Source organism: Glycine soja, chromosome 11, assembly GCF_004193775.1.
Source record: "Glycine soja cultivar W05 chromosome 11, ASM419377v2, whole genome shotgun sequence".
NCBI classification, from domain to species: domain Eukaryota; kingdom Viridiplantae; phylum Streptophyta; class Magnoliopsida; order Fabales; family Fabaceae; genus Glycine; species Glycine soja.
In genome coordinates, this window is record NC_041012.1 from 35,383,834 (window position 1) to 35,395,790 (window position 11,957).

General features: G+C 29.2%; 1 protein-coding gene across 3 annotated transcripts; it reads left to right on the forward strand.

Annotated features, from left to right (window-relative positions):
• Positions 1-7,000: 7,000 nt before the first annotated feature.
• Positions 7,001-11,532, forward strand: LOC114375774 (calmodulin-binding receptor-like cytoplasmic kinase 3). Of its 3 annotated transcripts, none has more exons than XM_028333630.1 (9): positions 7,001-7,158; positions 7,250-8,091; positions 8,240-8,452; positions 8,699-8,955; positions 9,144-9,309; positions 9,393-9,482; positions 10,040-10,338; positions 10,757-10,995; positions 11,180-11,532. In XM_028333630.1, the coding sequence occupies exons 2-8, from the start codon at positions 7,830-7,832 to the stop codon at positions 10,961-10,963; spliced, it is 1,494 nt and encodes a 497-aa protein (XP_028189431.1). In that variant the 5' UTR covers positions 7,001-7,158; positions 7,250-7,829; the 3' UTR covers positions 10,964-10,995; positions 11,180-11,532. The 3 variants fall into 3 exon arrangements, with proteins under 3 accessions (XP_028189431.1, XP_028189429.1, XP_028189430.1); XM_028333628.1 differs by having other exon boundaries at positions 11,183-11,532; XM_028333629.1 differs by having other exon boundaries at positions 7,004-7,148; positions 11,183-11,532.
• The last annotated feature ends 425 nt before the right edge of the window (positions 11,533-11,957 follow it).

The following is an 11,957-nucleotide window of genomic DNA, read 5'->3' on the forward strand; positions in this document are numbered from 1 at the left end:
AATGATAAAATCCATAAAAATTAAAAATAATTATAAGATACAAAGAAAAACTTGGATAGTAAAATAATAATACTTGATAAAATATGCGATTGAGAACAAAAATTATAACCACCATGTTAATAATGAGCATGATTATCAAACTCTCGAGTTAACTCGATAATTTTTACGAGTTTGTGAGTCAATTTTGTGAGTTGACTCTTAAACTCTTAAGTAAATTCTTTTTTTTAGTAGACTCTATAAACGCTAAATAAATCGGTAGACTCTTTCGAGATTACTACCAAGTCAACGAGTCATCAAGTTAAAAAAATCAAACCAAAATATAAATTATTTTGGGTTATTTTCTATCTGTTTAGTGTTCAACATACCTCGTTTAGTGTGTTATTCTCAAATACAAAAGTTCTCACCTTTAATAACATCAAAGCCTCAATGCAAATGATCTACCACTACTATAATATCTACAAATTATTATCTAGTAATAATGCATTATTAGACTTTATTATTTAAGTATTATGAAATTTATGATTTACTATTTTGCTTTATTATATTGTTGAAATGTTTAATTGGTATGTTATTTATATATATATATATATATATATATATATATATTATTTTGATATGAAGTGAATTCTTACAAGTCTATGAGTTGAGTTCACGAGTCGAATTTATAAAACTCTCACAAGTTTATGTAAATTTTCAAGTTTGATAACCTTGATAATGAGTACAAAAAGATTCTCCAATCAACAAGAATACTACAAAATGGCCTACTTGCTACTAAGAAAAATTGGAAATCACCAATGACAATAATCAACAATAGATGTCCACAAAGTGTATTATAGTAGCACCAAAGAAGATGAAGAAAAAAAAAGAAGAAGTTTCTTATTGCTACACATCCTTATGTTTTTTTTAAAAAAAAAATAGTAGTAATGAAATTAAGTAACATGAAATTAAGGGATGAGGATTGATGTAATTGATTTTGAATAATATTAATTTTAAAGTAATATGATTTCTAATTAGATGCTTTTGTTATAAAATTAAGTTTTAAGTAAAATTTAATATAATTTTTTTTATCTAATATAAAAGTTATTTAAAATTATTTCTAACTTAAAATCACAAATATAAAACTAATTCTCAAATCTTCTTTAAAATGAAATTAAATATATAAAAAACATATAATATCAATTATAGACTTGAAATTAATTCTTTAACATAAAACGCATGCAAAAGTTTAATGCCGACGATGCAGATCCAAACGTATAGTAATTAAATTTTGTTAACTATATAAAAAAAGTCATAGGTCATTTCATAACTTTTGTTTCTCTTAAATGCAAATTTTATTTTTCTTTGACCAAAACCTAATATTACAATGTCCTCTGTTTTGAGTGTCCAGAACCAGAAGAATAAAGTAGATATTAGATAGGGAAAACGGAATTCGAATCTGTACCCCCCGGTCAGTGTTCCAGGTACAAAAACAAAGGCAAATTCTTGTAGACTATGATTTGGTGGATAAGAAAAAAAAAAGTGGAATAAAGTAACAAAATACTATTAAATTTTATTAATTAAATTGTTTTAAAAAATAAGTGATATATAATTTTATAAAACATTTTTTTACTTTATCCAATATTTTTAATTTTAAAAGTAAAACGAAGTTTAGTTTTATTTTGAAATATGAAAGCAATAAAATAAAAGATAAATCAAATTTATTTTGGGAAATTTTGAAAGATCAAAATTTTTAAATAAAAGTCATTTTGTAAAATCTCTAAGAGATAAAAAAGAATTTGTATGCTTTATTTATCATCAAGATGAATATTATATAGTTTTTATATGTAAAAAGTGTGATAAATTAATTAATCTTATTATTAATTTAATGATAAATTAGTTCTTAAATTTTTTAATTTAATGTTAAATTGATAATAAAAAATATAATTAATCATTGATCTTTAAATATTATATCTAATCTCACAAATTTAAATATAAAACTAACTTATCATATATATTTTTCACATTCAAAAACAAAATTTATATTTTAAATCAATTTATCATCACATTCCACCTTAAGAGGTGAATTTACCTATTTATTCTAAAATAAATTTATTTCATTTCATTTCGCTCAATGATCGTATTTCAAAACAATAAAAAAAAACACCCACTTGTAATAAGTTTTATTCACTTCCAATCTTCAAGAAAAGAGGGGATATGAAATTAGTCCTATAAATATAGAGGCATTGATTTTTGTGAGGTTTTCAATCAACAAAAGGGTTACTCATAAGTCATAATTTACAAACGACGCGTGTAGGGTTGTCTTACTGCTGCATGTGAAAGCCTTTTTTGTAGCCAAGAAAGCATGTGATGTGATCAGTTAGATCAAATTTGCTCCAACATCCTCCTGATATTTGTTAGGCACATGACATGAGACATAACTGAACTTACACCAAAATAATTCATGTAACATTGTTCTAAAAGAAATCTAAAATATATGCATGTTTTTTTTATATGTATAAATGGTATAACTTAGAGAATCTGTTAATAATAACATTCGGGGTATTCGTAATCGTAGCCCTAGGATTAAGGGTTTTTTGTGCAGAAATTAAGATGGCCTTGTCCGGGTCTAAATTTTAACTAAAATCTTATTATTCAATTCAAAAAATCTAATGACGTTTGTGTATTTAATTAAGATCGAGTTTTAAGTAAAATTACACCTTACTTAAGAGATATTTAGACCTTACTTAAGAATTCGGATACTCATATGAGATTAGAGCGAGATACAGTGATGATAATAACTCACATATTAAGAGCTCGCGTTTTATTGTTTTTTCATTTTCCTTTCCAAATTTCCTTTATTACTTAAAGAATAAAAAGTGCTCTCTCACTCACACACACACAAAAAAAACCTTGAGAATAAACTAATAACAGACAATTATTTAACTTTTTTTTATTATTCTGAGACAATTAAGGCATTTTATAAATTTACAATAAGTAATCCACAATAAAATTGATATTTGATACTGCAAAATCGCTACAATGCACAATAACGTACACCTACTATCATCCACATGAGAGGATAATTAAAATTATCTGTCATTTTAAAGTATGTTTAGGAGCGTGATTTTGAAGAAACCATTGAAAGTTAAAATTTTATTTTTCATTGAAGAGAAATGTATATTATTTATAAAAAATAAAATCATTACATAAATTTTGTAATTAAAGAAAATGATAAGATAAGCAGCCTAATGTGCCCTGTAATTGTATTTGATATTTCCATAGGAACTTGGTTTTATTTTTCTTCTGAAACCTAATATCTGTAGATAAAAAACCAAACAATTTAAGCCCAATATTAATGCAAAACCTGTGATTAGTTAAGCTCAACGAGCAGCGAATCCATTCTCACGCGGCTCATTATTATGAAAGCCGAAAAATAAATAAAAATTAAATTCTTCACTAAAATTGACGATGAAAAACTAAACTAAAATTGATGAAAAATATTTTTATTCGAATTCCCTTTCCTTAATTTTTCTTTGTCATGTAAAAATTTAATTAGAACTTTAACTTTAGAATAGAGTAGCATTACTATTTATGTTTTCTTTCGTCAAACACCAAAAAAAAGAGAATAGACTAGCACACTCACCAAAAAAAGATTAGATTAACACCTTATACTATTTTTTAATCATAAAATTTTATGAATGATAATGTTATTAATTTTTTTAATAATTATTTTAAAAACTATATATAACGTAGACTTTTATAATATTTTTCTAATTTTTTTTCATTGTCAAGACAAGCAATTTTTTCTATAGATTTAAAGTATATACGGGGGCACGTACTTGAATTTTTTGAGAAAAAACCATTTCAAAAAATTAGTTGTTATATCACTATTCATATATGCCTGTCATTTTTGTAGAAATTCAATTTGGGTTGGATAACCGTTTTAGAAAAAAAAAAAATACATATTCAACAAATTCTTATTAGTGAATTTTTACTATTTTAAAGATATATCAATTAATCAATAAGTCAAAAAATTATCAATTTAAATATTTTTTTATTTGGGCAGATATACATTTATCATAGGATGTAGAGGCGTAATAAGTTGATACTGATCCATAAAATATTAATATTTTAAATGTCACTAACTTTCCAGTCTTAATATGAATGATAAATGTTCAATATATAAGAGATAGTAATAACAAAACTGTTTTCGATATTGTATAATTTGTTCGGGATGAAGTGACCTCAAAGAACTTAAAGGATTTTTTTTTTTGGAGAAGACATTAATGAGTTTCAAAAAATGATTAGTGATATTGCTTATCGTAATAAAATGTATGTCAATAACTTATAAGTGAAAATGATCAATGTTTAAACGTCAATATATAGTTTAGGGAAAAATGTTCCTATTATCATTAGAAATCCCATTAAACATGGCATGGAGATAAATTCAGTGTACTTTTCAATCCAATCACGTGAAAGAAAATACTCCTAGCAATAACACATTTAACAATTTCTTAATTTTTTTAGGCTATTTAACAATTTCTTGTTATATTTTCAAGAATGTGATGTAAAACTTTCTAATGCAATAAAAAATTAAGAGACAAAATCCACCAAAATTTAATTTCTAACAGAAAAATAAAAATTCATTTGTACTTTCATTGTCGTAGTTATGTTTATAATTTTAAAGAAATACTAATTTATAATATTGATGGTGTTATGAATTTACAATTTTTTTTAAAAGTATATTAACTTGTTAATTTATCAAAATTAATAATTTTGTAAATTGGCCCACCAAAAAGTACTTTAAAAAGATTCATTTATGAAAATTCAACTATAACATAAAATAAAATAGTATATTAGAATAAACTTTACAAAAAAAACACTTGTTGTGAGAATTCCAAAACACTGTTATGTTAATAGATTGAGTGAAATTAGAGTTGATCTCCTCAAATAAAATTTTGTGTTTAAGTATTGTTGATAAAAAAATAACTAAAAAAAATATTATTAAAGATAATCAATCAATCTCCCAATAATTATTAGTCAACTTGGCATCGATGTCATATAAAAAAAACAAATCAAAATCACTTAAAAGTAATTAGATCATTTTTATAATCATTTCTTTTATATAATATAAATAAAATAATTGATCTGATTTTTAATTTGATAATTATTTATAAATTTATTTTATATGATTAATTATAACATTAATTAATGATAGACATAATTGGTTGTTAAATTAATTTATTTTTTCACGACTGATTTAAATACACACTTATTTGAAATAAAAAGAAAAGTTGGAAACAAATGAATAAAGAAAAATTCAAGAGTGAACATTATGAGTTGAAAAAATATAACTGGTGCTATACATGATTTTGAAAAACATTGATCCGTAATAAAAATCTATACACATTTTTTTTTTTGGTTTTTTGGAGAGCATAGTACCGTGAATTGATTGAAAATGAGAGAAATGATTGAGATTTGATAGCACTGAATCAGGGAAATGGTAGGAAATTAATAGCGTTGAATGATTTGGGAAGTTTTTCAATTTTCATGCACCTGATAGCACTACATTTTGTCTATGAAAAAAAATACCATAACAAATGCATTGAAAAACTATGCATATCGCTATTTATGATAAATGCTTTGAATAACTATGTATGTCGCTAGATTAGTTTCAAATATATTCATAAAAAAGACAATTTGAAATATTTTTTAATAAAAGTTAAAACAAATCTCAAGCATTGTGGATATTATTTTTAAAATGCATAAGAATTTCTTTTTGAGAGACACAAGTTAAGAAATTAAAATAAAAAATTAAATAAAAATATTCAATATCTTTGAAACTCAAATATAATTTTTTTAGGTAATTAAGATGACTTAATAAATTATGATAAATATTTCATAACTTGTATCTTAAGGACACCTATTTATTGAAGTCTTCTATATAAATAAAAAAAAAACAAAAGAAATGATTATACTTTCAATTCTTCTACAATTATTCATACTAGTATATAATTTCGGCTTCTTAATATTTTTCTAAATTTAATTATTCATTCTTTAAATTATTAGGGTCAAGTATTTTTTATCAATTTATCTTTATCTAAATTCGAAGGCCTCTAATTTTTTTTCTACTCAAATAATAATTAGGGATTTAGGAGATGTAATTCAAACAATGCAAAAAGGAGTTATATATATATATATATTATTTATTTATTTATTTATTTATTTTTTGCCTGCAAGGTGGAATTGCCCTCAAGTATGGACTGTAAGCCCGATACTTGGAACTGCACATCATATATCTTCCAAGCCCAGAAACTAAGCCCAGTAAAAGCATTCAACAATCAACACCAGTTTTCTCTCGTTGACTCTTTTTTCTTTTTTCCTCTCTTCTCAACTTGTTGCATTGTTTAAAGCAAAATGATGCTCTTCATTTATATTATTTCAATTGGAGTTCAACCATCATGTGAAATTCAGCTACATATTTTTTCTTTTTTTGTTTAGAAAATCTTCCTTTTAGTTTGAGTCTCTAAAATAGACTAACAAATCAACCAAAACTTGCTCCAACTCAATTTCATTTCCCCCAATTCAACTTGTAATAATTACAAGTTAATACTAACTTGAGAGCAACAACATCAGCTTCACTCCAAGGTTATTCAACTGAATTTCCATTTTCAAATCACACGTGAAAACCCTTTTCAGACTCAAAAAATGTTAAAAGTTCAAACCCATGGTACCACATACATCACTGGTAAATTTTCAGAATCCCGAAAATGCCCTCCAGATACTTTCCTAGCAATTCAATGTAGCTTTCCACGCCCAACTTCGAGCCTCCATGGTCAACCACGGCATCTTCACACTTTATCCCACAAAGTTTTTAAAAAATACGAATAACAATTACAATAATACAAACCAAATATTTGGGTGTTAAATACAACACAATACATTAATAGAATAACAATAGATATAATAAATAAACAAAAAATATTTATTATATACGGTTATATTATGTAGAGACGGCAATTGGCTTTACGTCAGAGTCCACCATTGCTTCTTTTCTTATCTTTCTCTCTCTCTCTCTCTTTGTGTGCAAAAAAGAACTATGCTTGATATTAATGAATAATGTTGATTCTTATCTGCCAGTCTGCTACTACTTAGGACAATTTTGAAGTGTAAAACTGGGTTTGCTTCTATTAATTATTATTTTTATTATTATTAATTTCATTTTTCCATAGCCGCCTTATGTGATTCTCGCGTTCTTTCTTTTATTCAGCTCCCCATAGCTTCTTCTTCTTTTGCACACCCCAGATTCCGCGAAACCCACCTTTCCTTGGTTCTCAGTGGAAGGTTTTGTTCTTTTGTCTTTTCTTCTGTTTGGGTGAATTGGGTAATCTGAATTTTCAACAACAAACAATTATTAAGTTCCATGGTTCAGTCTTGGATTCCTTGCCTGCTGGCTCCTTGAGGTGTTTTGTCCGATTGGGTGGTGTTCGAGGTTTTGGAGAAATTAAGGAAACACTGCACACAACACAACTGTAACTTCATCCAAGGCAATAACTTCTCTTTCACGTCGATCTTTTGCTCTCACTGTCAGAATTTGAACTTGCCTTTTTTATTCAGAATCTCAATTCAATTCATGGTGGCTCAATTTTGCTGAATTGGGCTAACACCTTTGATTCATCGCTGTGGGATCTTTTGGTCAATATTTTGGAACTGTGAAGATTTGTGTTTTAGGCTAAATATGATGCTTGAGCAGGACTGTGCTGGTTTTATTTAGTAGTTTTATGCACTAGGGTGCTTCTGTGTTCCTACAAGGAAATGCTTTCCTATTGGATTGCACTGTTTAGTTAGGCATGGCTTTCACTGCATTATCCTTGGTGCTGTTGCTGCAACTGTCAACAATTTTTGGCTCCGAGGTTGTCTTACAGTCAAAGGATTGTGGCTCTGATTGGGTGGCGCATTCATATTCTAGTCATGGTCAGGATCTGTTCTACATAAACGGCAATGTAGTAAACAAAGTTGCTTTCTGTGAGGCTCTCAAATTGTATATTGCAAAGGGGTGTGATGTGAAGGACTACTTTGGAAGTGTCAAATGTGTGATGGATGACTCTTTTGGTATGGCACCTTATGATATTAATTTGAGTATGGTTATTTGCAAAAGATAGTTTATGCACAATTTTTTTTGTAGATTTCCACTTTTACTATTACTATCTTTGAGAATAGCATTTCTTTTAACCTTTGTATCGGCTCTTATTGTTTGCAGTGACTTTACCTTTAAAGGCAGGGAGGAAACTTTTGAAGGATTTGAGCAGTGAATCCACACCACAGAGAGATTCTAAGCCTATGTCATCCAACGTAGTTGTTATTGGTGCAGGGGGAGCTTTGTTGGTGTGTTGTGCTGTTCTTTGTCCTTGTTTCTATGCCAAGAGACGTAAAGCAACTTCTCATGCTGTTCTGTCCAAGGACCCAAATTCAAGTGAGTTGATGTTTACCACCTTATTTTGGACTTTGTCTGGATAAGTTCCATGCTAGATATGCGTATTCATGTTATTGATTTGAAGAAGGGTTTTCTGACATGAAGTTTGATAAATAATCCGTTCCTATACTCCCTTAAATTCCATTGTTATTATATGCTATCTTTTTTTCTCTCTTTCTTTCTATTTTTTCATGATTATGCTTCTGGTTACACTTGAACAAGTAATGAACAATTTTGATCTTGTAGTGGATTCGGTTTCCTCCGAAGCCTCCGTTAATGATAAGATTCCTGCCAGTCCACTTCGGGTGCCGCCTAGTCCGTCAAGATTCTCAATGTCTCCAAAACTCACTAGACTTCAATCATTGCATCTCAATCTGAACCAAGTTACAAGAGCTACCCAAAACTTCTCAGAAACATTACAAATAGGAGAAGGAGGTTTTGGAACTGTCTACAAGGCCAAGTTGGAAGATGGCCTGGTTGTGGCTGTAAAACGTGCAAAGAAGGTAAGAAGTAACTCTTAATATGTAGTTTAAAAGTCTGCAGCTAACCTTAGAATGCTCAAGTTCTGGATTCTGTTTTGTTAGGAAAATTATGTATCAAAATTGTAATATGAAATGCTTTGACTGTTCTGTATCACTAAAAGTGGTAGAAGTACTTATTTTCTCTGTGCTGATGTGGCTAAATCGTATAGGAACATTTTGATAGTTTGAGAACAGAATTCAGCAGTGAAATTGAACTTTTGGCCAAAATTGATCATCGAAACCTGGTGAAGCTACTAGGTTATATTGACAAAGGAAATGAACGCCTTCTTATTACAGAGTTTGTGCCAAATGGTACCCTTAGAGAACATTTGGATGGTAAGACTATGCACTGTTATCTGCCAACATCTGTCTTTGAATATTGAATCTAATGCAGAATGTCATGTTGATATTATTGGCAGGTATGCGTGGAAAAATCCTAGACTTCAATCAACGCCTCGAAATTGCAATTGATGTTGCTCATGGCTTGACCTATCTGCATCTGTATGCAGGTCAGTGATTACTCTATTCTGTTCACCTTCTACATTTTTTTTTGCATACAAACCAACAGTAAGATTGTTCTACACTACATCTTACATAATTAGAGTACAAATAAATGCTTTGAAATCTTGAGTTTATTGAAAACTGCCTTAATTAGGGTTTATGTGTTGTTTACTAAAACAGTCTATTGACTCGACATTATGCTCATGTAGTGATCTACATTTGTCAATGCAATCAACCTTATGTAAGGGGCTTATCTAGTGAGAGAGTGAGAGGTGAAAGAAGTTAATACATATAGATGGTCAATATTGCTTTTATCTTAACCATTTGAATTATTTGATTGAGACTTGTTCCTCTCACCTCTCGTGCTCTCACTTGATATGCTTCTTATATATATATTGCTTGGTAAGGATAGATACATATTTTATTGGCTTGACAATGTGTCAATTATTAGATTTTCAGTTTTTAACTTATTTTAATTCCAGTATATACATGCAGCATGATTTCCCTATAGCCTAATAATATTTATAGATCTGCCAATTGAATCTTGATGCCTGACCTGGAACAGAAAAGCAAATTATCCATCGAGATGTGAAATCATCCAACATTCTTCTGACAGAAAGCATGCGAGCTAAAGTTGCTGATTTTGGATTTGCAAGGCTAGGACCAGTGAACACTGATCAGACACACATTTCAACCAAAGTGAAGGGAACAGTTGGTTATTTGGACCCCGAGTATATGAAAACATACCAACTCACTCCCAAGAGTGACGTTTATTCATTTGGAATTTTGCTTTTAGAAATTGTGACAGCCCGCCGTCCTGTTGAGTTGAAGAAAACTGTTGCAGAGCGGGTTACACTCAGATGGGTAAGCTCATAATTTGCTTTTATTAAGATGAGTTATTTGGTTTATTCTTATTGTGAATGCAAGATTGTCTAGCGAACCAGAAATCATGCGGTCCCAACTTTTTTTTTTTTTGGCTTAGCCAAAAGTGAGTTTATAGTTGCTCTCAGTAAGAGTTTAATTTTTATGCACTGTGTTAAAAGTTTACATTATTAATCAATTAGAAATTATGATAGGTATGACTTTTAAAAATAGTTATTGAAAGCCAATAAACTTATCATTCATGTCAATTTGTAATTAGATGACAGTATAAAAAAGAAAAAACTTCACATGGTTAGCACATATACCATTTACTCTTAATTCAATACTAGAACAAAAGCTTTACTTTCTCTTTTCATTTTGAAGCACTCAACCTATGCCTATGTGTTTGATCTTTATGCAGGCCTTCAGGAAGTATAATGAAGGAAGTGTGGTGGAACTTGTGGATCCTTTAATGGAAGAAGCTGTAAACGGAGATGTTCTGATGAAAATGCTTGATTTGGCGTTTCAATGTGCAGCCCCCATTCGAACAGATAGACCTGACATGAAATCAGTGGGCGAGCAATTGTGGGCAATAAGGGCAGATTACCTCAAGAGTGCAAGGAGATAATAAGTGGTGGTATTTGGTGATGATATTGTGAGGTTAGTCTTTTCCTTTTTCTTTTTAAGATATTTCTTTCTTTGTCTATCTTACCTTAAGGTGTCCCAACCGACAGCCATTGTGAAATGAAGTCATATCATTTGGGTCTTTTTCTAAGTGACTTTATTTATTCTATACAGCAAACTGCCTCATTAGTCATTATTCTAAAGTTTGAACATTACTTAGCAGGTGGCAACCAATTGAAGCTGTCTCAGAATACAAGACCTGAATAAAAGTAACAAACTTAGACAAAAAAAAAAAATGTACACCGAGGAACTTCCTTATCTTGCCACTGGAGTACTTTTTTCTGTGTAGAGTTGGCACTGGATTTTGTAATATATGAATTTGTTCTTTAGGATGAAGAGCAATAGCTAATTTGGGTGAATTCATTATCTATGGTTGTGCCAGTTTTCATGTTATAGGAATTCACTAGTGAAAAATGGCTACTACAAAAATGCGTGAATTCCAGAACTTAATTGCTAAATGGATCGGTTGCAATTTGTCACAATGGTAAATGATCCTTCTCCATTTCTTTTCAAGTGTATACGAATGGTCAAACAACTAACAATGCGCCTAGTTGGCTAGTTCATCAATATTCAGGTTTTAGATTTCTAATTCAAATTTTAATGATTCAATATTCAACAATATTAGGAAACACACGCTTGTCTAAATTCAGTCAAGATGTTTTCAGCTTAAGAAACCCTTGAGAAACCAATCCCACTAGACATTTATTAGATACTTATTTAGGATCCGAGATTTGGGGAAAAAAGGATAAATTTTCCGTTTCAAATAAATATCCTCTAATCGTTTTTTCAAAATAAAATATAGATGAGCATAATGTCCCAATCCTTTATTATTATTATTTTTTTACATATTATATGACTCCTAATTTCAAAATAAAATGTACCTTTTCTTATTTTTCCGGCTAAAATTTTACTCCTGAACATATCCATGAAAAACTGAA

What these genes read in the sequence shown, in the direction of transcription:
- LOC114375774 (XM_028333630.1), top strand. Translation starts at nt 7,830, where the DNA reads ATGGCTTTCACTGCATTATCCTTGGTGCTGTTGCTGCAACTGTCAACA. An exon ending in TGTGATGGATGACTCTTTTG is followed by an intron (nt 8,092 to 8,239) that starts GTATGGCACCTT and finishes TATTGTTTGCAG; the next exon opens with TGACTTTACCTTTAAAGGCA. An exon ending in GTCCAAGGACCCAAATTCAA is followed by an intron (nt 8,453 to 8,698) that starts GTGAGTTGATGT and finishes TTGATCTTGTAG; the next exon opens with TGGATTCGGTTTCCTCCGAA.